Source organism: Phoca vitulina, unplaced genomic scaffold (genome assembly GCF_004348235.1).
Source record: "Phoca vitulina isolate PV1807 unplaced genomic scaffold, GSC_HSeal_1.0 scaffold7, whole genome shotgun sequence".
Lineage (NCBI taxonomy): Eukaryota > Metazoa > Chordata > Mammalia > Carnivora > Phocidae > Phoca > Phoca vitulina.
The window spans coordinates 43,293,757-43,321,045 of NW_022589710.1; the positions used below are offsets into that span (position 1 = coordinate 43,293,757).

At 49.3% G+C, this 27,289-nt stretch overlaps 1 protein-coding gene across 10 annotated transcripts in view; it reads left to right on the plus strand.

The window, feature by feature from the left end:
* RGS6 (regulator of G protein signaling 6) overlaps positions 1-5,610 on the plus strand; it is a 546,094-nt gene extending 540,484 nt beyond the window's left edge. For 8 of the 10 annotated variants that reach the window (XM_032405486.1, XM_032405485.1, XM_032405488.1 and 5 more), the window contains exon 19: positions 1,454-5,610. In XM_032405486.1, the coding sequence (XP_032261377.1) occupies positions 1,454-1,620 (167 nt within the window). In that variant the 3' untranslated portion in view covers positions 1,621-5,610. The remainder of the gene's footprint in view (positions 1-1,453) is intronic. The other 2 variants (XM_032405495.1, XM_032405496.1) reach the window with 1 other exon arrangement.
* Positions 5,611-27,289: the final 21,679 nt, after the last annotated feature.

Genomic DNA, 27,289 nt, shown 5'->3' on the forward strand with positions numbered 1-27,289 from the left:
CATCCAGCAAACTCACAGCCCTTGTTCATTTACTAGATATATCCATTATCCATCAATTCATCAATCAGCCGGTTTATTGAGTACTCTACCAGGCTTCACAAACCTGATCAATTTTTTTTAATTACATCCAGCTTGCACTCAGCCAAGCCCAGTAAACAAGATGAGCCCTCACACCCCACTTGGAAATGAACATGAGGGGCCGCTGGCCCTTGCAGTCCCTCACTACCAAACACCACAGCCCATGCTGATGAGGACCACGTGCTCCCCTTTGCAGATGGCGATGGTTTAGCTGACCGGCTGTCAATAATAGCATGGGTTTTGAGTATTTTCTCAGACACAGTGATCAGTCTGCTCGGGTCCAGCCACACTCTCCTCTAGACCCCTGTCCGATGTTCTGGATTTCTTTAGAGGGTGAGCAGGGAATGGGCACGGGCTGCGTCAAGGGAAATAAGCAGAACGACGGAGACTCAGTCATCCTCCTCATCCATCCTCATGGTGCCCAATCCCACATCAGAGGCTCCTCGGCCACCTCCTCCCAGGCACAGGAGTCGCTGGCCTCTCTCAAGATCTCAGTGCCTCATGCACCAGGCCTCACGGTCCAGTTCAGTTTTTTCATTTTCAAGAACTGCTACATGGCAAGTGAAGGGCTTGTAGATGTCCCGATGTGGAGTCATCAAACTCAGCCCCTGGGTACCACACACAGGGAGCCAGGAACACAGGACACGGCAGGAGCGTGTTGCCCTGGAGCCTGTGGTGGTACCCGTTCGCCAGCCCAGGCTCCCAGCCTTGGCACAGGCCCCTATATTTCCACAGTCCCAGAACCTGTCATCAAGAGGTCGCCAAGCCTGTGTATCTCTCCCGGGGAGGGCTCAATCCTGCCTTTCAGACAGGATCCTAGGTCTTCTGCATTCTTCTGCATTCCCACATCTCCTGCATTCTTAAGACTAGTTCATTCATTAGCTTCTAGTCACCCAAATCCTTAACCATCACCTGTGTGGGTCAACCCACCCTCCCTGATCTTACTACTCCTCAGTCCACCTTTTCCTTCCTGGCTTGAATGAAATCAAGTTCAGGGGCAGCCCACAAGCATTAAGAGACACTCTACCTAAGAGTGAAAAATGCCTCGTTTTGGGGTAAGTAAAATTCCCACACCCCAAAAAAAGACCAGCAACACACGTTCACTCCCCACCCCGTGCCCCAGAGCCCTGGTTGTTCCAACTGTCTGCAGTCAAGGCCCCGAACCCAGAGATCAGCAGGGTCCGTTAGCTAAGTCGTTTGGCCTTCGGGGCTCGTGCAGCAATTAATTCACCTGTCTGGCTCTCTGTCTCGGTCTCTGTCCCTGTGTGTGTGTGCGCGCGCGCGTGCGTGTGCATGGTGTGCGTGCGCGTGCGTGCGCGCGGTGTGCGTGGGCGTGCGCGCCTGTGCGTGCCAACTCTGTCGCCTGTCTCTGCAGGGAAAGTCGCTGGCGGGCAAGCGCCTCACCGGCCTGATGCAGTCCTCCTGACGGTTCCCACCGCAGGGCCCGGGCCCGACGATCCCACGGGCAGGCGGCGGCGCTCCACCTCCGCGGACAGAGTCTCCCTACGGGGAGACCTGGTCACTGTGAAAGAGAAGGAGTGAGGGCGAGGACGGGCAGCAGAGGGGAGCCCCGGTGGGTGACCGGGGACACCAGAGAGAACAAGTCCACAGAGCCCGGGGTCGGCCCTGTTTACAACCCTCTCTTCCTTGTACAGTTGTGCGCCGACAGCCCGTCCTCGAGGAGGTCCCGGGCCCTAACTCGTTCGGGGCACACCACCTCGTGGGGCTCCTGTCGTGACTATCACTTGAGATTCTAATCTTGTTCCCGCCACTCTTCCCTCTGTCTGGGGGATCACGCCTTCCGGCACACGCGAGAGGGACCGGCTGGCCCCGAGCACATCCAGTGTTACACCCCGCCTCCCCCCTCCGGCTCTGGGGCACCCACCACCCCCCCCCGTAGTGACGGCCACTGTGTCCTGACGGCCCCCTGCCTCGCCCCGAGTCTGTGTAAGGCCCCCCGCACCACACGTCCCCATCGTGGCAACCGTGCTGAGCAACCGCGCGGATTGCCTCAGTTCTGCCAGCCCCCCGGAGGCCGGCTTTCCAAGAGGTCCCCACGGGCGCGGGGCTGCCCTCTGGTCCTGTCACATGCCTCAAGGGTCCCACACCAGAGGAAGCACCGGCGCCCCCTGAAAGAGCTTGTAGCTTGACAGCCGTGGAGGTTCTGACCATCTTTTAAAACATTTATTACTTCCTAACTCATTCTGTTTTTGCCCCCTTCTCCTTGGCTTGTTCCCTCGTGTTTTACTCAAAATAAACATGGCCATGAACTCAGGGGCCCCTGGGATCCTCCCCTCCGGCAGCCCCGGTGGAAGCTGGGAGAGTTCCCGCCCCGGGGTGGGGGGAGGTGGCTGGGTCATCCAGCTGGCAGCTGGGGCCCACCCTGTGGCATCCTGACGGGCCCCTGGCTGGGCCAGGTCTCAATTGTGTCTGGAGTTGGGGCTGAAGCTGCAACAGAGGGCCTAGGCCAGAGCCAGATGCTTCTCGGACAGCCCAACAAAGGCACCGCGAAACAGAGGTGGTCCCCAAGGGAAAAAGCAGACACAAAGCAAAACCTGCAAAAACCTGCAAAAAACCCACTTGTGCTCCCTTCATGTGTATGTCAAAATGACTATCTGCCAATCGGCCGGAAGGTAATATATGTAAAGCACTGAATCAGGTGCCTGGCGCGTAGTAGGTGCTCAGCAAATGGTAGCTATTACTCTCCTCATTGTCACTGTCACCATTGTGACGCCCGTGAGCCCTCAGACAGAGTGGTATTAAGCAACATGTTTTTGAATTCGGACACTCACTCCACCTGCTAGAACTAGCCTCCTTCGATCTATTTTTGGCCATAGGTGAAAATTTTCCCTGGGGAGTGTATAAACAGCAAACATAGAAGCAAAAAAAAAAAAAAAAAAAGTGATCACTGGTATTTCTTTACTCATGTAGGCAAATTCACCAGCTGGTGACCAAAGGCTCATAAGCTTGTTTGCAGACCCTGCCTCCTGGGTGTTTCCGTGACCATCCTTGCAGCCCCATGTCGGTGCCGTTGTATGTCTGATTCCACGGGGCCCTGTCCCCACGGCACCAACCTTCCATCCTTCACAGCAGGGCCACTGTGGGCATTAGGAGACTTGGCTAGGGTGGCACCCTTGTGGGTTCTTGACCACTATGCCTCAGTTTCCCCCACTGGCAGTAGTTGCTCTCTCTACCAGGTACAGTAGCTAGTAGATGACATGTGTTGGGTCCTCAGGTTGTCTCCAGTGGTGGCAATATAGACCCAGATTCCCGTCAGGCACTCCCACACCCTGGTTCCACACAACCTCAGCATGGGTCCTGGCCCTTGTAGATACTCGGTAACTACTTGATGAGTAAGTGAATGAGAGGAAGCCCTATTCCATGTTATGGGGTCTTTGGACTCCTCTCCTTGTCCCACCTGTTTTTATCTCCTTGCTTTTCACACAGGGCTCCTTTCTTAGAACCAAAATGCAGCCCAAGCTTTTCTGCAACCAACATCGCCCCAAAGAAGCTCCTCTCTGTCAAGGGTCCACAAGCTGTGTTGACATTGAGGCGCAGGGTATGTGGACAGAGGAAGTTCTAGAAGAGTGGGTGCCTTGGTGCCCTCAGCTACCCAGGGCAAAGGCCTGGCTGCCTCCTGCCCTTCCCCATGGGCTGTGGACGGGCAGGGCTGGCTTACCCAGTCCTCCTGGCCTCTGCTCCCGAGCGATACTGGCCGACACGTGGCCAGCCCTGGAGGTCCTCAGAAGGCCCACCCAGAGCCAAGTGGACTGTACCCCTGAGACGGTGCAGGCTGAAGGTTTCCAAACACCCCTGGGGACATCCAGAGGGAAGGGCAGGCCACCAGGCTCAGTAGAGGTAAGGGTGCTCCGGATGCATTCAGACCCAGAGCAATAAACCCCGTCACCCCATCTCCCAAGCAGGCGTGCTCGGTCTTGTGACCACCACATGCTCCCCAGTAGATTAAGCCAAGCAATGCAGGGGGTGGGGGGTGGGGTTGCTCTGCCCAGTTGGCCAGTCCAAGGTCAGTCTACTGTGCAGACCTTAGAATGCAAGCACACTTGGAAAATATGATCTTGGCCAGTTCCCCATTGGCCTGGTCTACACAGCCAAAACTTCAAACCGGATTAGACTTTTGAAGGCAGTTCCATAGCAAAGCAGGTGCCCCTGCTTCCGGAAGCTTCCTTAGCTCCCCTGACCGGGCACAGTCTCTGGACCTGGGACTCTTCCCGTTGAGAGCTCCCAGGACACAGATCATGCTGGCAGCCCCACAGCCAAAGCTTCAGGCCAGCCACAGAAGCAACCACCCCGCCAGCAAGTCAGATGCACGGGCGCCAGGCACCGGACATCGGACTGAGATCACCTTTGCCTCATGGGAAGAAGAAAACTTGGAGGCTGGCAAGTGCAGGCGCTCGGCAACAGCCAGAGGGCTCAGCCCAAGCAGCAGGAACAATTCCGCTGGGGAGAGGGCTCCTTCCCTTCCAGAAAGTGATGCTTTGTTCTACTGTCAGGTGTGGCTGTCCCCCAGGGCAGTCAGGTGAGCGGTGCCCCTGGCCCACCAAGGCCGAGGGGTCAGGTCCAGGCCAATCCCCCAGGGTCCCGCTCACCACTCTGAGTTGTTGCTGAGACCAGTGGACGTGTGGGGACGTGCTCCAGGCGTGCTTCTCCTGGCAGGATTGCTGGTGTGTTCAAACTACCTCACCAACAGGACACTGAACCAGGAGGCTGCCACCCAGCCGGCCTTTTGGCTATTGGTGGAAGTTGATGTTCCTCCTAAAACGCACCCTTCCCATTGTGCTCCAAATGCATGGGCTTCAAAAGCCACCACTAAGAAGCCTTGCCCCACGCTGGAAAGGATAGCAGGCTGTTGGTCTTCGGACCTTGCAGAATATGTCGGAGGGAGGTGTTCCAGCAAGGTCCAGGAGCTGGAAAGCCCTGGGGTTGGGGGGAAATAATGGGCCACCGGCCTCCAGCAGGGCTGGTCAAGCTGAGTATATAGCAAGGACCCTATGTGGCATAGTTGAGTAGTGATCAAATGAATCCCGCATAACTCACCCCGGGACCCTCTGAAAAGAGTTCTGTGCTATGGTCATGATGGCAAGGACAAATGCCAGCAGCCTCCTCGTTAGTACCACCCAGTGATAAGGCCTCCCCTGGGCACGACCCAGGGGCCATCAAGTAGCAAAGTAGCAAATGTAGCAATAAGGGGCTTGGGCCTTAAAGGGACGGGGTCCAAATGATCCAGTCTTGGCCCTCTCCCCAGTCCCAAGGAGGGCTCAGAGCCAGCTGCTGTCACCTGCCCAGGGAGGGCTCCTGGTCTATATACTATGCTCACTCACAGCATGAACACAGACACGTCGGAATGGCCTTCTCATAGTGCATGTGGTTCTCATTAGTTTATTTTTCTGGAATTTGGGGATTGGGACCCCAGAACCAAACATGCTGGTACAGTCTAAAAATAAATGACTTGAACCCACTCTAATCCAGCTCTGTGTGGCTCCTTGGTTTGGGGGTTTATTGGGCAGGATTTACTGCTAGAAAAAAAAATGTACCACCTCTCTTCCTTCCCCACTCCCCACCATCCCCATTAATCACACACACACACACACACACACACACACACACACACACACACACACTGTTTCCCCCTCTCTCCCTAGCAGAAAGCTCAGGAAAGCCAGATCTCTGGGATGTGGGACTCATCCTGGCAGGTTGGGACAATGGTGTCACCGGAAGGCTAGAGCCCCAGACTCTGCCAAGTTCTCTTTGGCTGCATGGCCCCTATGCCCCCTTGTTTGTGCTCAGCCACAAAACCCAGTGGCCTGATGAACACCAGCAGTGGCCAGACACCACTCTGATGCCCTTAAATAAAGTCCCAAGATTGAAGGCTGCTGCATACAGATGATGCTCCTTATAGGGAGCCTCGGTTTCCTAAGCGACAATCCCATCTCCCACTAATACTGAAGCAGCAGGGTTCTGAGAGCCTGGAAGTCAGGTTGATAAGAGGAGGACAAGAATGAGAGAAAAAGGGGCCACACACTGCTGCAATCTCCCCATTAACAACAAGGCTGGTACCTAGCAGCTCGCTTCGGTGGCAGAAAATATGCTTCTGAAAACAGGAGTGATCTTAGAGCCATGGGAATGGGTCCTCAGTCACACCTGCATGGAAACCAACTCGTCTCCCAACCCCTGGGCCACCTCCCAGAGCGGGACTTCCTGCTCCATACAGTCAAGACCAAATCCACACCAGCCCCAGCGCCTGAATTGTCAAGGCTGTAGTGTATCCCGCTGTCAGGTCTTGGCCCACCACGAGAAAGCCTTGCTTCCCTGTCCTCCCGGATCAAGGCCACCACCTCCAGGGAACCCAGAACTCCTCCCAAAACCCAGCAGAGCCATCTGGCTTATTTCCAGAATCTTCCATTAACAAGTGATCACCGTCTAGGTATCCTGATTTGCTCAGGTCCAGGGTGGAGGAGGGGATTGGGGCTGCCAGTTATAACACAAAGAGCTGTGCCCACCTAGGAATGTCTGTGATCCACCCTGCAATCCTCTCCTCCCCACCCCCTTTTGGGGACTTCTGATGCAAAGGGCATTGAGGTTATCCCTTCCCTTGGTGCCAGCTTCCAATTGCTCATTAGTCCCAGCTTCCAGGGGATCAACAAGCCATCTCCTAGGACCTTTTCTGGGATGTGGCAGCCTCCAAACTCTGTGGCTTGGAGAAGCAACCAGGAGGCCCTCTGAGGGGCATGTCCCCCACTGGGCCACAGAGTTCTGATGGCATGCTTTCCCTCAGTCTGCCTTCCTGAGCAGAAGTGCCCACGTGATCTGATCTCCTGGCTTCCCTTACTGGGACTTCCAGTGCATGCAGCTGGACCCCCTTCCCTGTACCCAGCCCTTCAGCACCCGCTGTGGGATCACAGGGTCTGTCCCTGACCCCGTCCACCAAGGGGCAGGGCTCCCTGGCCAAGGAGAAGCCACAGGGGTTGGCTTGTTCTAAAGGGGCTCAGGGTGGGGCATGTAGCTCGGCACGAGCTCCATCGGGAACAGAGTTCTCTGTTATGCTCCTTCTCCCTTAAACTGTGGACTCTGTCCCCCCGGGACCCTGGAGCTAGCCTGGTCAGGTCGGGCTTATTTCAGCTGACAAAAGAGAGAAACAGCCCCTGATTGCAGAGGCTGAGCCACACATCCTCGCTTTAAGTGTTAGTTCCCTTTTTGTAAAACAGGGATAAGAATTTTAAAATCTTAGGGTGCCTGGATGGCTCAGTGGCTCAGTCGGTTGAGCGTCTGCCTTCAGCTCAGGTCATGGTCCTAGGGTCCTGAGATCGAGTCCCGCGTCAGGCTCCTTGCACAACAGGGAGCCTGCTTCTCCCTCTCCCTCTGCTTGTGCTCTCTCTCTCTCTCTCTCTCTCTCACAAATAAAATCTTTTTTAAAAAAATAATTTTACAATTTAATGGCTGTCGTGAATGAGATGTGCCTGGCACATAGTACATGCCCATGAAACGGGAGCTGGTATGAGCTATTGCTGCACCTGAGAGAGGCGCTGAGAGGTGGTGAAGGTGGAGCACATTTGCTTTCCCCACAGCCTGGACCCAGACAGATGGACAGACGGACGGTTGGCTCTTCCTGCCGGCGGGGAGGCTGTGGCTTATCGGCCTGTGCAGGTAGCCGTGCAGCCCTGCCCGTGTCCAGCCCCTTGCTCTCCGCTTCCTAGCTGGGACCTGCTTCTCTCGCTGTGTGTCACTTGGATGGTCTCAGCGATCCCACGTTAGGCCTCAGTAAGTAGCAGAGTGGAGGGCTGGGGGGCTCCTCCCTCAGACCCTGGATGGAAAATGGAAGCAGAAGCCCACCTTCTCCGTCTAGATTCCCACCCGCCTGACAGGCCTCCATGGCTGTTCATTGGGATTTAGATTCTGATCTTGTTCAGAAATATTCCATTTCAGGCCAAGGATTCAGACCTCAGACCTAGGACACGCGGCTGGGCAAGGTCTGTCCTCTGAGAATGTTCGGCATGCACACGGACACATGTATGTCGGTAGAGGGACTGCCCTTGTTCCCAAAATGGCCAAACGAATGAAACCTGTTTTTCCTCCTTTGCCCATTACATCACAGAAAGGCTGTTTTGAGTTGTGGAAGAATAGGAAGAATCAGAGAAAGGAAATTTTTTTTTTTAAGATTTTATTTATTCATTTGACAGAGAGAGAGAGACAGAGAGAGAGGGAACACAAGCAGGGGGAGTGGGAGAGGGAGAAGCAGGCTTCCCACAGAGCAGGGAGCCCGATGTGGGGCTGGATCCCAGGACCCTGGGATCATGACCTGAGCCGAAAGCAGACGCTTAATGACTGAGCCACCCAGGCGCCCCAGGGAAAGGAAATTTTAAAATGAGATGAGGCCCAGGGCATCTCTTCCTGCTGCCCTGTCCCAGACTGCCCTGCCCGTGAGTGTACCTTCGGTGGAGAACCTGTGAGACCTGGCACTGAGAGGGACCTTAGAGAATTTCAAGTTACATAGTGAATGTGTGTGGGGGGGTTGGGGGGGGCACACATGTGCGTGTGGTTCACATTTTTGTGGGGTTGTTTTTAAGATTTTATTTATTTATTTGAGAGAGAGACAGCACGGGAGAGTGCAAGTGGGGAGCGGGGAAGGAACAGAGGGAGAAGGAGCCGACTCTCCACTGAGCAGGAAGCCCAGTGCGGGGCTTGATCCCAGGGTCACCTGAGCCAAAGGCAGACGCTTAACCGACTGAGCCACCCAGGTGCCCTGCATTTTTGTGTTTATTGAAGTATAATTTACCTACAGTGAAATTCACTCTTTTTAGATACAGCATTATAAATTTTGACCAACTTACACAGTGATGTAACTAACCACCATCAAAAGTCAGGATAGAGAGTAATTCTATCACCCCCAAAAGTTCCCTTGTGGCTCTTTATAGTTAATCCCCTCTCCTCACTCACCTGCTCCTGGCAACCATGGATCTGTTTTCTGACCCCATAGTTCTGCCTTTTTCAGAAAGCCACATAATGGGAATCATACAGTATGTGGCCTTTTGAGTCTAGCTCCTCTCACTTAGCACAATGCCCATTGTTGCATATATCAGTGGAACATTCCTTGATGTTTTGTTTTTAAGCATAAAGAAACAGGCCCAGAGGGGCAAGGCAGAGAGGAGGTAGAGGAGCAGGGCCTGGAGTCCAGGTCCCCCCATTCCCAGTCACCCCACAGCTTCGTTGGCCACAACTTCTTCAGGAAACAGTCCTTTTTAAGCCCCCCAAATCCATGAGCTCCTGTCTGAGACGGCACATGAGGACAAAACCTGCACACTGAAGAGAACGCATGATTATTCATCTACCAGAAGCTACTCCCTTGGAAGCAAAGGGAAGCAATGGTGCATATCAGAGTGAATCTTTATTTATTCAGTTAGCAAATAGGGCTTTGTAGACCACTACCAATAACTCTGGGACTTTCCCAGTCCTTTTCCAAATAGATTAACACAGAATAATGAAGTGATAAGCTATACCTAGAAGCAAAGTGTGAGAACAGACCCCAGGGACATAGGGATCTAGGGTAGAGTGGTACAGCCATGAAACCCAGGCCACGAGGAAGAGATGACCTGGGGTTCTCTTGGTTAGAGACCTCAAAATCCAAAAGTTCCAAATAACATCCCAGAGCAAGTGGTCTGTTTCAACTGTCTCTGCCTGCTCTAGGAAATCAAGCCCTTGAGCCCCGCCTTATAAGGAACTAATTAAATTAGGTGGGTTAGTGGTCTGTTGGATAAGAGATCCACTCAACACACTCTCCTGCATCCAATATGAGCCTTGTTTCCGAAAGCTTTAAGCCCTAGGGACATTCAAGCTGTAAGAGAAAATGCCCTTGATGGAGTCACAAGACTCTGGTTCTAGTCTTGGATCTGACACCATTAGCTGTGTGTCCTTAGGCAGCTCACGGTACCTCAGGCCACCTGAGGCAAATGTTGAAAATAAAGAATGCCAAGACCCACCTCCAGAGGTTCCAAATCAGGAGGTTTGAGCGGGACCCCAGGAATCCCCACTTTTAGTAAGTAATCCCATCTGCACAGCAAAGGAAACCATCAACAAAATGAAAAGGTAACCTACTGAATGGGAGAAGATATTTGCAAACCATAAGAGGTTAGTATCCAAAATATATAAAGAACTCCTACAACTCAATAACAAAAAAAAATCCAATTTAAAAATGGACAGAGGAACTGAACAGGCATTTTTCCAAAGAAGATATACAAATGGCCAGGAAGTACATGAAAAGGTGCTCAACATCACTAATCATAGGGAAATGCAAATCAAAACCACAATTAGATATCAGCTCACACCTGTTAGAATGGCTATTATCAAAAAGATAAGAGATAACAAATGTTGATGAGGAGGTGGAGAAAAAAGGAACGCATGTGCACTGTTGGTGGGAATGTAAATTGGTGCAACCACCACAAAAAACAGTATAGGTCTACCTCAAGAAACTGAAAATAGAACTCCTATATGATCCAGCAATTCCACTTCTGGGTATATATCCAAAGGAAATGAAATCATTGTGTTGAAGAGACATCTGCACCTCCATGTTCATTGCAGAATTATTCACAATAGCCAAGACATGGAAACAACCTATGTGTCCGTTAATGGATGAACAGATGAAGAAAATGTGGAAAGAAAGGGAATATGTAAAATAAATAATAATATAATAAAGAAAATATATATAAAATATTATTCAGCCATAAAAAAGAAGAAAATCTTGCCATTTGAGACAACATGGATGGACCTTGAGGACAGTATGCTAAGTGGAATAAGTCGACAGAAAGGACAAATACTGTATGATCTCACTTATATGTAGAATGTGAAAAAAAAAAAAAAACTCACAGAAACAGAGAACAGATTGGTGATTGCCAGAGGCAGGGATGCGAGATGGGGGAAATGGATGAAGGTGGTCAAAAAGTACAAACTTCCAGTTATAGGAAAAATAAAGTCTGGGGATCTACTGTACAGCATGGAGACTACAGTTAATAATACTGTACTGCATATTTGAAATTTGCTAAGACAGTAACTAAATTTATTGTGATCATTTCACAATATATAGATGTACCAAATCATTATGTTGTACACCTAAAGCTAATACAATGTGATATGTTAATTAAATCTCAAAAATTTTTTTTAAAAATCTCAATAAAACTGAAGAAAATGTAATCTTAGGTAATTCTGATAACAGTCAGATGTGATCCACTGGACTAGATGCTTCCTATGGGTCTTTCAGCCTGAGAACTGTATGGGAAGAGGGTTTGATTGAAGTTCAGAAAAGACATGCAACTCCTATCTACTTCTCCAACCAAAGATGGAGGGTAAAGGCCTATGTGTTGCAGTCTGGCTACACCCAGAATTGCTTTAAACCAATTCCAACCCCCTCCACTGGTTCTCTGCTTGTCACCCTCACAAAGCAACCAATCCTGGGTTCTCCTTCTGGAAGAAAGGTCCCTCACCTAGGGCTTAAGGATGCTTCATGTATGCACGCACCCACACATGCACACACACGCATGCACACGCACATGACTATGAGCCAATCTATTGTTAAATGCTTCTATGCATGCAAGACTCTGCCAACATGAACCCACTGAGCATGCAGATGAATCCATCAGGTCAGAAACAAAGAGAAAGCTTTGGGATCAAACCAAACAATAAATTACAAATTGGATCAGCGGCTCTTCCTCTAGTTCCACTGTGGAAGCATGTTATTAGCTCTCTGGACATGCTCAGTGGCTGGCAACATCCACACACATGAACACGCACATGACATCCACAAGGCTCCTCCCTGGTCAGGCATAAAGCAGAGGTGACCTCGATACTTCTCACTCCTAAGCCTTTAGCACTAAGGCTCGCGACTGCACTCTGGAGTCGGAGCTTTGGGCTGGAGAAAACCAACTTTCCCTTTGGCTCTCCCACATGGTGCCAGCTGGCAAGCCCACAGAACTTATGCCAGTTCACTCACGCAGTGTTCTGGGCCATTCCCCAGTTCCCTGCTGCCCCTCCCAGCCCCCCTACAACCCAGCCTCATGTTATGGCAGAACAGGAAAGACCACCAAGCGGTTGGCCTCACAGAGGAAAGAGGAACTGGCAGAAGGCAGGAGTGCATCCCTCCAAAGAAGATAGATGGGAATGAGGCAGGATTTGGTAACCGAGCTGACAAATAACCCAGGGGCCAGTTCTAATGGAAGGCACATCCCGGGACATTTAAGTCTATAAATATTTATTGACATTGGCCATATGACAGGCGTTCTGCTAGCTGCTAAACTTATACAGTTGAGTAAAAGTGGTCCTTGTCCTCAAAGACCACACCTTCTAGTAGAAGATACAGACATGTAACCAACCAACTGGGACACAGGGCAGAGGGGCACAGCTCACATAAAATGCAACTAATTCTACATAGGAGGAAGATAGGAAGAGGGTGGCATGAAAATGAAATTTCATGAAATTTCTGGCCTGTTTAGGGAGCAGTGAGTGGACCCCATAACTGGAGCATGCCAGCATATGGAGACCTGCAATGAGGGTGAAGGAAGAAGAAAGGTCAGAGCTACAGACCAAAGAGAGGCATCATGATGGCTCAAACCAGGGCAGGGCCTGGCAGTGAAGAGGGGGAGAGAGGGGGCAGACTCACGAGATGCTGGAGGAGAATATAAAGCTCAACGGTAACTCGATGAATATGGGGGCTGGACAGGGAGAGATGAGTCAAGGAGGTTTCAGAAGACTCAAATCAGGATGGAAGAAGGCTGTGGGGTCAGTAGACCTAAGACCTGGTCCAAGGGGCATGAGGACAGAGCTGGCAGTCTAGGAGCAGACTTCCTGAGAATAAAGGCAGTGAGGGAGGGGAAAAGATAGGAGGTGGTGTTTGAAAGGGCATTTCAGACAGAGGTGGAGCCATGTGGGGTGTGGCCATGGGGGTAGTGGAACTGGAGAGGAGGAGGCAGGCCAAAGTGGAGGAGGTGAGGGTCATCCCAGTAGATGTGGAGGCCATTGGGATGACAGCAGGAGGCAGAATGGAGGAAGAGCATAGGAGGTGGGGACAGAGTCCTTATCCTAGGGGACTATGGAGAGGGGACCTGGAGGTCCATAGATGGGGGACTGAAGGTAAGGATAGGACAGACTACCAGCCAATGTTCCTCCTGATGGAGAAGGGCTCCTGGGCAGAGTTCACTGGTCAGTGGCCTAAAGACAGGAGTGAGGGGGATGGGCATGCGTGCCTCCAGCTTCATCCAGATTGCCCTCGGAAGTACAGCTGGGATGAAACTTCTTTCACCACCTCCATCACTCTAGAAATAAAAGCCAGTCCCATTTGGAAGCCGACGCTGCATGTGGTGCTCTCCACAGAGCTGAAGCCCAGGCTGGATGACTTCTGCTCCCACACCTCATTCTCATTGGCCCTGTTCCTCTGTAGGAAGGGGTCTAGGATGGCTGGAAGCTCCCCTTCCTGGTCTTCAAGGGCCATCTGGTGGGACCGCCTCTCTGGAAAGCAGTCTGATGACAGTATTCCTTTAATTTTTTAGTCATCAGACCCTTCTGTGGGGCTCGAGGTGAACTGGTTCTTACCAAATTCCAGTCTCCACTGAACACGGCTAAGGCAAGATTCTCCTTTGTTTGTGGCTCTCCTGTCACCTTTTTGCTTTCCTTTTCACAGATTTTATTCTCCCAGCTTTTCTATTTAGGGCATTTCCTCCAAATCCTATAAAACCAGTTTAGATATGTCTCTGTTTGGCCACATAAAGGTGGGCACCCACACACGCAGGCCTGCCACGTATGGAGTTCCCAAGAACAAAGAGAGATCCTGTTGTTCTCTTCCCCAAAAAGTGCATACCGAGTCTTCATTGAATGGCATCATCCTGGAATCTGTAACAGAAATAAAATAAAGGATGATGATTTATAGCAGAAGGACCCAGGTCTCCAACACATTTAGGTCATTCCTTTAGTGAACCATTAAAGCAGCAGACAGGTTAGGGACAAATCTGTAATTTCATAGAATGTTTTCTACACCTTGAAGCATAAACCCTTTTGTTGGTTTTAACCATTTGGAACAAAACTATTTGCAGAAATGTCATCAAAATGAGTATCCATAATGACACAGCTTTGTGATACGGTGAGGTCACGAGAGCCATGCTGTGGTCCCAGGATGCACGCAGCCTTGGAGAGTAGGAATCTGTCAATCTGGGGTTCTCAGCATGATGGATCCAAGGCTGCCCTCTTCCAGGCCCTCAGTGCTCCTAACCTGCTCCACTATCCCTTGGGAAGAATGAGTGGTCTTCAGAGGAGCTCTAAAATCATGCAAATTTCATTAGTAATATTAATTTATACAAATTCTAAATCTGAGGCCTGGTTTGAGAGCCCAAGGCTCTGAGCTGCCTTCTGTATGTCTTTCAGGTGAAATAAGTAGAAGGGCTTTGTGACAGCACTGACCCCCCTCTTTTGCAGAGACTTCTTCCCTCTTCTTTCTGGAACTATTGGTGCCATCTGAAGAGTCAGGCTGCTGGCAGAGGGTCCCCCCAAGCTCACAAGGCTAAACCCCCCATTTTGTTTATTAAAGTCATCTTCATGCACACCTGCACTGATGGTCCCAAAGTGGGGGCTGTAACAGGCAAGGACATTATTGATACCAACGACAGAGCCCTACACTGTCTCTAACTCAGGGGTGGTACCAAAGCTGTGAGTAATTTTCTCTTGCCCAGAATTCTATATTCATATCCATATGAAATTCATACCTCTATGAAATTTTTCTGAACAAATACATTGAAAATTTGCAATGTCATCTGTTAAGGGTGGTCCACGGTGCCTAGATGCTGGACATCTGAGCACAATCTCTTAAAGAAGAAACAGAGTTCTCTACGAGGAAACATGGCCCGGGTTCTACATTCCTATAGCATTCACCAGCTCTCAGCACTTACCTTTTACCTCTCTCTCCCACCTCTCCTACCTCCATCATTGACCCCTTCTGACCCTGCCCCTGAAAAGCACATACATTTAGCGCAGCTCCGTTTCTCATCATGTCAAGGTAATCATTGAAATGTCACCAGGAAACATCATTATAATTTGAAGAAAGCTGGGTTAGTTTGGCCACGAATGTAATAAAAACACACCCAAGGAGATGTGTTTCCATGCCACACACCTGTCTGAACCATGACACTAGAGCCCTGGGTACATGTGCCAACCTGAAGCACCACTTCCCACTCAAGTCTGAAAGGTGACTTACGTCTCCCAGTGTCCTTGGAAGAAGCCCAGCACAGCCCCCACTGCAGAAAGTCGCTTCCTCATGTCACTGAACTGCTATCTCCAGATCTGAGGGACAGGGGAACAGCTCAGATTAGTGGCTATCTAACCCAGGCCATCAGCCCCGGTAACAGATAGACATTGCTTTCAAAACCCGAATCACATCTCACTTTAAATAGAGGAAGAAGTTGGAGTGTGTCACCTTCAAGGCGGGCACAGAGGCTTTATGAACACCTGTCCCGTCCCTCCAGGGGTTGGAGCCTTGCGCTCCGCACTGCCTTGGCCCTCACGGCAAGCAGTTGAAATTAGCTACACCTTACACCTGGACGCTGATTTGGAGCTTGTGTATTCTCCCTTCAACCCAGGACACAAATAGCCAATCTACCTGCTCTAACCACTACAACTTCATTCTGCTCATTTGAGAGATCTTCATTTTACTTATTTGGGGAAAAAAAATGCTCTAAGTTTTTCTTTGGCTTGGGAAGACCTTCACGAGCTTCTAGGACACAGCCACGTCCTCCCCTCCTCCCAAATGACTGCCTCCCTTGGTGATACTCCACGGCCCCATTGCCCAACAGCCTGCAGCCAACCTTGACTACCGCTCCTTAAGCCTCCAGCCCCACTGGACATCGAATCCTGTCAGTTCTGCTCCGCTCCATCCTTACTGCCTCTGCCTTAGCTGAGATGCAGAGCTTGACCTTGACTGTTTGCAGTAACATCCCTGTCTCTGGTCAAAAGCCTGCAGTGCTATCAACATATACCCATTTCCTGCTTAAAACATCTCCGTGTCTCCCTGTTGCCATCAGAATTCACTCAGCCCCATCACATGGTGTGTATTACACGCTCATGATGTGTCAAGCTAGTGTGGAGGATGGAAAGGTGTCCGAGGCCAAGTCTGTGCCCTTGAAGAGTTCCCAGGAGTCTGCCTGGAGCATAGGTGCATAAATGAATATGGCTTCATGTGAAAAGCACTAAAGTGAAAGGAATTATAAAGTATTTTGGAATTCTGGGGGCCAGAGGTTGGGAGAAACTACAGAAGATTGGTGATATTTGGACTAAGGCTAAGGGGTAAGTAGGCATCTGTCAAGGGGGACACTAATGAAAGGGATGCTGAGGATCTTTCAGGAAAGGAAATGATGTGGGCAAAAGCACAGGATTATAGAAGCCCCTGAGTGGACAGGGCCTCTGAACAGGTAATCACTGCCCCTGGTCATCACTGCCGTGTGCCACGTGTACCGTCTGTCTCTAGCAGACCATCAAAATTAGGCCAGAGTGCAGCTCTCTGGCTGGCTGCTACACCAGGTGGGAAGCCAGTCATCCAAATAACAAACCCAATTCAGAATGCATCCTACAGACCTACTAAGAGACTACGGAAGGGCAGGAGGTGGAGGAAATGTCCTGCCCCAATGCCCAGAGACACTACGGGGAAGCATATGGACCCGTCTTCAGAGGCATCTCTCTTGGGTAGGCTTTCCTATGGCCCCAGGATAATGATATCCAGTGACAATGACCAGCCCCACCAATGTCCTAGAGACTCATCCCTTAGAATGCTGGTTGCTCAGCACTAACCGAGGGCCGCCAGAGACCAAAAATGTACAGTCAGGGGCGCTGTCTCTGACCACAGAGTGCTCACAGTCTCGGGGCCCAGATGAGACCCATGCAGAGCAAGGAGCCAGCAAGCCCCCTGCAGTGACATGCCCAACTGCAGCTGGTACAGGGATGCAGCCCTCAGAGAGTAAAAGCTCCGTGTGGACTGAGCTCATCAGAGATGGGTGCAAGGAGCGGGTGGGTGGGGCATGAGCTGACCCATGGAGCTTGGGTGGGATCTGGACTCTAAGAGAGGGGACAAAGAACAAGCTGGGGGAGCACTGTCAGGCAACTCCCGAACCCGGACACCTGGGTCCTTAGAACTGGAAAACAACAACTTGCTGCTCACCTGTCCAGATTCTTAGCCATCACAAAAACCTTCCTGCAACCCCAACCATCCAGGCTCGTCACTAGCTGGGTGCTGTCAGGGCAGGAGAAAGGAATTGAACAGAAAGACTGTCCGGCAGACACAAATCCCTCTCCGAGCTGCCTCTCCTAACAGTAACACCTTTCTGAGAGACCAATATCCTAAATGTTAAAACATTTTGCCTTGGGACTCAGGGGACAACCCTTCCCCTGACCCTATATCTCAGCAAAAATGTCATCCCCACCCAGGGCGGCAGTTTTGTCCTGCAGGACAGAAGCAATCAGTCTCCATCCTCGGCATCCATATTCATGGCAATCGTTCATGTTCTGACCTGTAGCCCTGTGTGGGATGTCAGCCTGGGAGCCGGGGCTGATGGTCCCCAGAAGTGCACTTCAGGAATTAGCCCACAGCCATCTGCCTCTCCTCCAAGTAACTCGGGCCCTGGGAGAAATAAACAGCTGTTGTCACTGCAGTCCCAGAGAAGCATGAAATAGGGCAAGGAGGAAGGGAGGTGGTAACTTGCAGAGCCAAGGCCGCTCCTGAGAGTGTTTGAAGGTTATTAGTGTGGCTATAATCAGGCCATTAGCCAAATGCAGGTGGAGAATGAAGTGGTTTTGAAATTGCTTTCTAGAGAAAGCAGGGTCTGTGTTGGTATAATCTATGCATGTGATCTCTTTCAAGTAGCTCTTCTGCTGCCTACATGACCAAGGGGCTAGGACTCGGGTCTCCAGCTAACCACAGTCAGAACTAGCCACCCCCCCGGCCCTTGAAAGGGATCAGGGCATGCAGGGCGTGCCAGCCAAAGCCCTGCCGTCTACCTATGCCACCTGCCCTGTGTGAGCAAGTGCGAGCCGTGAGTCCCCGTCTCACACTCCCAGTCCACGTCCGGAGCATAAATACCTCCTTTCACAGGCAGTGGCCTCATTCTGCACCCCAGTGCAGGTGGTGTCTAGTGGCCGTGCCCAGTGTGGCCATCCCATCCCCTTCAGGCTTCCCAAGGGCATTCAACAGCAGGCTCATTTCTAAGAGCAGCTTCTTGATGAGAGAAGAGTCCTCAGAGTCCCTGTGGATGAAGCCTCTTGCCCAGCTCCTTCTTAGCCACTGAGCAGATCCAGGCCTCCTTCCGAGGCTGAAGAAGAGGAAAGGGTGTTCCCACCTGCTCCTCCTTGAGGTGCCTCGCCATTGTTCCTGGCACCCCCGGCCATCCATTCCCTCGAGCCGAAAGCAGGAGTCTTGTTCTTTCCTTCAGCCCCTCCACAACCACTCAGTGACAAAGTCTGTCCTTGGATCTCTTTGGCCACCCTCCTCCTTTCACTCCATTCCAGTTGTTTCCCACCGCCACAGCCCAACCCACAGCCTAACCGGGCCGTCTGTGTGCAATTCAGCTGGAATCACGTGCCACAGATTTCAGGTCTGACCCTCGGCCACCTCCGATCAAGCCTTTCAGAGCTCTCGTTGCGCTTCCGGGCGGTGTCCCAATGCCTCGTCCGCCCCGCGGCTTCTTGCGCTGCGCGGTGGCCAGACGGAGCCCGCTCACAGCTTGCTGGGAGCTCTGCTTTCTCTCACCAGCAGGCTTCACACAGGCCACTGCCTCTGCCTGGGATGCTCTCCCTTCTCCTCCCTCCTCACTAAATCCCATTCCTCCTTCGGAGCTTGGCTCAGTTTCCACTGCTCTCCAGAAGCCTCCTCTGATCCCTCTTTCCCCCACGTTTGGGATAAGGGCCCCCTTTTTATGGGCTTAGTGCAGTATATTACCTGTACATCTATCTCCCCTGCCCATCTGGGCTCCTTCCAGGCAAGGATGCTGTTGCAGACAACTTTGGATCCCCTAGGCCTATTACAGCACATAACAGTTAAAAAGCATTTCAAAAGGATCAAATGGCTGAATTCATGAAAGAACAAATAACATAATGGAGGAGGTTGCAAAGCCCCCAGTGACCCAATGGGACAATAGCTTGTTGAGTAACTGGGGGTTGAGATAGCAGAACCCTGGGTGCAAATCACACATGCAGAACTAGGGAATGTTTTCAAATAGAGTACCTTCAGCTTCGCCTCAGAGATTTCCTTGCACTTTGGACAGGTGTAATCCCCCTAGTCCATCCAATCAAATGTGCTGACTCGTGGTTCTGTGAGTCTTATCACTGACCCAAGGAACAACATTTGTAATTGGCCCATAGCGTAGCCTGACTAGGTTTTGGATGAATGACTTGGCTATAATGCAAGGACTAGGAGCATAAGCACAGCCTCCATCATCTAGTTCATCTACCATGGGAACTTTGATGCACCGGGATGTGTTTTTTCACCCTGGATTAGATAAAATAACTTTTGACACACTTATCTACTCTCTTCAGAGTGGGTTGATGGGAGCAATGAAAGAACACGACCTTCTGGGCTGACGTTTGCTGGTTTCATGAAAAAGTGAAGGGAGGCCAATTGAATTACAACCCGATTCACGAAGTGGAAACTGCTCTGTCTGCCTCAGCCTTCTTCTTGGGCCAGTTTTTCTGTCAATCCTCCTTGGTGCCCCAGCCCTCCCCTGGTCTCTTTCACAAGCTGGCAGATGTGTTTGATGCAATGCTGGCAAAATGACATACAGATGGTTACCCATATGGTGCCAGTTTGGATCTGACTCTTGGAGAAAATTCTGGAAGCCCACTGAGCTATGAAGGACACCCACCAACTTCCTGCACTAGGTCCAAAGCTGACTGCTCATGGGGGACACAGGTGGGAAGCAGGTGTTTCACATAAATGGACTACCCTCTGCTAATCACCACCAATCAAGCCAGTGGTGTAGGGGAAAACAAAATGAGAAAGAATCATCATCCAAGAGGTGAAATGACTGGTGGCCAAGGAAGGGATGGTTTGGATTCACATAGCATAAATGGCCATATTTCAGGCAGGCTTTGCTTGAGAGAATGCCAGAAACTTGGAGACAAAGGGTTTGGGGACTTCAGATTTAATTCCAGTTGATACAATATCTGGGGGTGCTCAGTCTAACAAATTCCATCTAATAAGTGTCCACAGCAGACAAAGAACAGATTCATTCAGCCAATTGTTCAATGTTTATTGAACACCTACCATGTGCCAGACACTGTTCTGGATGCTAGGGACAGAAAGGTGAGCAATTTCCATAAGGACCCTCCATTTTAGAGACTTACATTCCAGTTGGGGGAGGACAGAGATACAAATAAGAATATGTCAGATAGCACCAAGTGCTACGCAGGAAGGTAAAATAGACTGATGTGATAACAAAGAAGTGGGTGGTACTTTAGATTGGGTGACTAAGAGGTCCTTTTGGAAAAGCTGACATTTGAAGCTACAGGCTGAATGACAAGGAGGAACCAGCTAACCACACAGGCATCAAGGGAATAACAAAAGCCAAAGCCCAAGGTGAGATAGATTGATGCTCAGCTAACCCCAGAACACTAATGACTCCCAAATTTACACTTGCAGCCTACACATTGATTTTGAAATTTAGTCTCACTACCTGAAGTCTCAGGAAGTTCAAGCTCAACTTTTCCAATGTGAACTCATGGTCTCCTTCCCAAACCACCTCCTCTTTCTGTATTCTACATATCAGTGAATGATGTCACCATCCATGCTGCTCACAAACCAAGGGGCTGGACATCATCCGCTGCAGGTTTGGGTTTCCCATGAAGCAGCCTCTTAGATGAAGATTAGCATAAGGAGATATGTTAGAAAGTGTTCTTGGGATGTCCACCTGTGGAAAGGAAGGGAGGAAAGCAGGATTGGAAAAAGAAGATGTTGAGCTGCAGTGAAGTGTCAGCTAAGGCTTCAGCCAACCCCAAGGGGGCTCTGAATCTGTGATGGCCCTCAGAGTTGTGTCAAGGCCGGACAAGGGGCCTGGGATGTGGATTTTGTACCCTGATGTCAATCCAACACTGAATGTAGGCTGTCCATGAAGATGGTGTGGCCTTGGACAAGATAACTGTCTTCAGCTGAGGGTAATTCTCCCAGGGGTTGGGGGTGTAAGCCCTTCAGTCCTGAGGGATTCAGGGTAACACCTCAAAACATCTACTTCTCCCTTTGTGTCATTCCCACCATCCTATAAAGATGAGACCTGTCCTGGGTGTTGGGGGGTGGGCAGTCTAACTCTTACACATCTCTCCCACCTATCCTGTCCTCCCCTTCCATCTTGCACTAGTTCAAGTCTCAAAATTTCTCATCTGGACTAGTCTTCAACCAGGTCTCCCTGGCCCCCTCCAGTCTATACTCCACATGGTTGCCACGTGGCTGTCTTATTTTTCTAAGACATAAATCTAAGCCCACTACTCTACTGTTTAAAACTCTTCAGAAGCTATCTTCAGAATAAAATCTTAATTCTCTTCAGGATGAAATCTAAATTTCAGATCACAGAATTTCAGATCCTTCATGACCTGACCCTGTCGATGCCTCTGTCCTTATCTCTTCCCACCCCCACCCCAGACTCTATGCTTTGGCCTTTCTGCATGAGTCCTGTGTTCCCTAAGTTTTCCTTTGCACATGTGGCTCTTTGGCCAGGAAAGCCTTTCCAATCTCCATCCTCTCTGACTTTTGGGACTCATTGCAGTGCTCAGTCCTGAAACAATATAACCATCCATCCCACTACCCCAATCCCACCAGGACATCTTGGCCTTGTCTCTATCCCAACATTCACAGTTCTCTCCTAAGAACCTGATACCTTGTCCCCCTTCCCTGTGATTCAGCAAGATCCCTAAGAAAAGAGACTATATCATATTCTTCATAATATCCCAAATACTATCACAGTGCATGACACATAATAGGAACTCAGTAAATATTTGATGAATGAATCAATTAGTCAACCTATGAGAATAAGAGAAGTTAGTAATGTTGTCTGGGTTTTTTTTTTTTAAGATTTTATTTATTTGAGAGAGAGAGAAACAGCAAAAGAGAGCATGAGCAGGGAAGAGAGGGAGAAGCAGGCTCCCCGCTGAGCAGGGAGCCCAACACGGGGCTCGATCCCAGGACCCTGGGATCATGACCTGAGCCAAAGGCAGATGCTTAACTGACTGAGGCACTCAGGCACCCCTGTCTAACTATTTAATACCAAAATGAGGTACTCTAAGGAGTTCATCTACCCAACAGGGATGTAATAGCCACAGGAATGGAGAGAGTGAATCCTCATACCAAGGCAACAGCCTCCACAGAGTGTAAGGACTGTGTGCAGCCATGACAGCCCTTTATCCCTGAGCATGGTTCTAACATAAGCTGAGGGTCAGCCATGTCTACATATTTCTGGTAAGCTGGTGGACGTGTCCATAAGAAGCCCACCATGACTCACCTAAATACTCATGCCAAACCCCTTCTCACATGCCTTCCTGCACTATAGAGACTGAGAACAGAAAACCACATCCATTTCCAGACCTCATGTGACCTACTTTCTACCAAGCAGACGCACCCATCAGATAGTCAGAAAGTGGAAATGAGTAACGTGAGGTGGTAGTCATGTGCCACGAGATCAGAACAGAGCTGTTTGGTTCTTGGTAGAAGCTGTGGTAGAAATTCTACTGCTGGGACCCTGCCTCAGAAATAATGAAATGTACGCAGGTGGGCCGAGCAGTGGGCTTCTGCTCCAACAGTCAGGCGTTTCTCCTGGCTGGTCTCCTGACCTTTGGTAACATCATCCCCATACCTTATAATAAGTCCATTTATCCTTAAACTAGGATATGAATAGTACACCCATTTACAAGGAGGCCTGTGGATTGGAAAATGTTCATTCTGGAGGGAGAAGCAGCCAGATGTGAGGAACTTAACCCAGCAGCAGAGCCTCTGTCATCAGAAGGATAATTCTGTCATTCACATGCATCTCCTGGCCCAGCCCACAAAGACTCCTATTGGAATCCCATTAAGAACAGGAGAACTGTCAGTAAAAATACAAAGAACTGTCGACTGACACTATGTACAACACCGAGTCACAGCCAGCCCTGCTTGGCCACTCCCTCTCTAACAGAGCAAGAAGATGGATTCTGCCCCACTTGGCTTCAAATTATTCTGCAGCTATCACATCCCAAAGGCTTCAATGAGAGGGGGACATCATCACCACCAAGAGCTAGCAGTGCCTGGTCGGATGAGTGGGAGGCACTAGAACCAGGGGAGCCCCCAGCTGGAGCAATGGTTATGATAGAAAGGGGAGGCCTTCTTTGTGAACTCTGGTGCGACTCTCCCTGAGTTCTCCCAGAATATCTGGGCAGAGGAACATGTTGAGGTGCAGGTATGAGACACTATCTGGGGACCCCGACAATACTGGGGGAACCCTCAGCTGTGAGCCCCTGGGAGTTCCCAGAGATATGTGGGGAAGACTTGTTCCTGGGCTTATGTATGGGGCTTCTCAGAGACCCCCATAAATGTCATCAGGAACACGTGGGGGACATGTCCTTAGACTCCCAGAAGGACAAGGCAAGGACTATGGTTGATGAACGCATGAGAGACACCTCAGAGGACACCCACCTCTATACTGGAGTACTTATTGGGAGAATGAATGAGGCACTCTTAGGCTCCAAATATTCTGGGGGGGCATTCTGCGTGACCAGATTGAGGCAAAATCCAGTGAAATTTAAGGATTACAACGCATGTGATGTTCTTTTTCCCCGCAGGCCTGGGGGCATTTTCACATTCATTTTGGTTGCTGAGCATTACACCCCATCCCCCCTCCTGAGAGACAAACTTATTATTTAGGTCTGGCAATTCTTTTGTTGAGGTCACTATCAAAACTTGCGGGCCTGGGAGCCATTTTGACCCTGTCTGGTGACCTTGCATATCACTGCTGTGCTCCATTAGACAACAAAGTTGCAATTTAACTCCCAGAAGGCAAGCTTTTGTCCCTCCTTCTGTGGGACCCCCTCAGTGTTGCCCTCTTGCTAGTCACAGAAAGGAACGGGAGCTTTCAGGAACCAGTTGTCCTGTGTGAAGAAAAGAGGGTGCAGGGTCCCCGGGCGTCGCGGGGTGCCCCACCGAGCCAGCACCCTGCTTCCTAGTCAGCTGCCAGCCGATTCTCTCCTCCCCTACCTCCAACGCTGAACACTTCCGCCCACTGCAACTTCTTTGCAGAGCTGGGAAACGTGCCTCAGAAACTCATCTGAGAATAAAAGATATGAATAAACAGTTCACAGAGGAGGAAAAACAAATGACTACTGAACACTTGGAAAGGTGTCCAACCACACTAATAATTTAAGAAATTCTGCTTAAAACCAGCTCCCATTTCCACCCATTAAATTAGCAGATTTTTTTTTTTTTCAAATAAGGATACCCAGAGCTGGCAACAGTGGTGTGAAGTGGGGGTTTTATCTTCTACTGGTGACATTTTAAATTGGTACAAACTTTTTGGGAAGCCGTCTGGCAGTACATAGCAAAAGCCCTTAATACGTTCGACCCTTTGCCCTTGTTACTCTGCTTCTAGGAATCTATCTTAAGGAACAAACCAGATTTCTGCAAGAGGACATGCACTGTACTGTTATTAGAGCAATCACAAAACAAAAGTAGAAACAAAAATGTTCAACAGCAAAAACTATTAAATAAATAATGGTACATGTGCATGGCAGAATATTAAGAAATCTTAAATATCATATTTTCAAACAAAGTAATTACATGAAGAACTACTTATAATACAATAATAAGTGGGGGAAGCACAGGGTTTAAAGACATATAGGGACTACCTGACCGAAGACCTGACTCCAAAATATAAAACAACTTTCCAACAAAATAAGATGATAACCCAGTTAAAGAGTGAGCTAAAGACTTAAAGACACTTCACCAAAAAAAAAAAAAAAAAAAAAAAAAGCATGCAAATGAACAAAGCACATGAAAAGATGATCCACATCAGTAGTCATCAGAGAAATCCAAAGGAAACCAATGAGCTAGCACTGCACACTCACCAGAATGTCTACAATCAAAAGGGAGAATAAATACCAAGTATTGCAAAGACTTGGAGCAAATGGAACTCTTGTTTACTGCTGGTGAGAGCTGAAAATAGTTCAACAACTTTAGAGAATGGTTTGGCAGGTTCTCATAAAGTTAAACATACTCTTACCACATAAACCAGCAACCCCAATCCTAGGTATTTAACCAAGAAAAATAAAAGTGTATGTCCACAAAAAATATTTGAATATGAACACTCACCATTACTTTATCAAAATGGGCAACAACCCAAATGCTCACCGACAGATGAATGAATAAGCAAACCATGGCTCCTATAAATAACTGAATATTACTCAGCAATAAAAAGAACAAACTGGTGATTTCTACAACAATCTGGAAGAATCTCAAAAAACATTATTCCAGGAAAAAGAAGCCAGACACAAAGTATATATACTGTGTGTTCCACGTATATAAAATCCTAGAACAGGCAAAACTAGCAGTTCCTTGGGGCTGGGTGACAAAGGGGATGTAAGGATTGACAGGAGGGGAACAAAGGAACATTTTGAAGATAGAAATGTACTACATCTTGACTGTAATGTGTTTGTTCAAACTCCGTGAACTATACACCTAAAAGGGGTACACTTTATTTTATCTCAATAAAGTTCTTTTTCTTTAAAAATATGTTATAGAGACTTCCAGTAAAAAATAGCACATTAACTACATGCATCTCTCTTTGAGACCCCACTAAATGATAGTAAAGGAAAAAAAGGACAAGTAGGGGTCTCAACTTCAAAAGGCATGGCCAGGTTGGAAATTGGATGGACAGGTGGTAAGTGACCCAGTGGAGTGATGAGTCCCTCAGCCTAGAGCACATTCACTGGATGATTCAGCCAAAGAAAGAAGCCTGGGCACTCAGAATGTCCGTGTGAATCAGGGCAGGAGTGAGACCAGGAAGTGACTGCAGAAGGATTCATTGAATATCTGTAGATGGGACAGTCTGTTCCCATACCATGATGTGCTATGACACAGAAAGCAGTCAAGTGCCCCCTACGCCACCTGTGATAAGACACCAGTGTGTTCCACTCTTAAACACGTACACACACACACACGCACACACACATACACACAGATGTATCGATATAGGAGACCCAGATTATAGGAACCCTCCAAGAAAGTAAATCAAAATTATAGAGGACAGAAAAAATAAGGAAATCAAGACTCAATCCAGAAACTCCATATTCAAATAGTAGGGTTCCAAGGGAGAACAGAGAAGAAATTATCAAAGAAATAATACAACAAAACTTTCCAGAGCTGAAGGACATGAGCCTCCAGAATAAAAGGACCGTCAAATGCCTAACACAATGACTGGAAAACCACCTGTACTTGGTACATGATTGAAAATTTCAGAATCCTAGGGATGAAGACAAAATCCTGAAAGTTCAGGGTGTAAGAAAGAAGTCATCTGCAAGGGAATCAGAATCAGGCTGGCCTTAGGTTTCTCATAAGCAATGAGGGTGATAATTTCAATGTTCTGAGAGTGAATTGCCCTGAATCTAGAATCCCAGACCTGACAAAAGCACCAGTCAAGTGTTACAGTGGAATATTTAAGGGCTCAAAAAATTTACCTCCTTCACACCAAGTTTCTGGAAGTTACTTCATGGACTGCAACCAAACAGAAACCTAGAAGATATTGATCTATAGGCAGTGTAGGTAAGAGCAAGACAGAGACTCCGGGAGCCGAGCCTCTGGAAAGCAACATACTTACTGGTTTACCTGGTTGGATGAAAAAGTTGGGGTAAAATAGAAAATGTAATAAAGATAAAGCAAAGGGACAAGGAAAACCTAGGCAAAAACAGAGCCGTTCAAACAGCAAATGCGCCATTGGGGTACCGCTCGGCTCTGCGGGAGCCATAGTGACAGCCACAATGACATAAACACTGTTTACCGATTCTTAGCTTTCCAGAACAACCTCTAGGAAAGATGGAAAACTTAATGGCTGCATGTGGAACACTATGAAGAAGCTAAAGTACTGCAGATCAGGCAGTTGATCCGTGGAATCTGGGAAGGGGACCTGAGAAAGGGCGGGCTGCTGGGGAGTGTTACTATCCTCCCTATAGAACATGA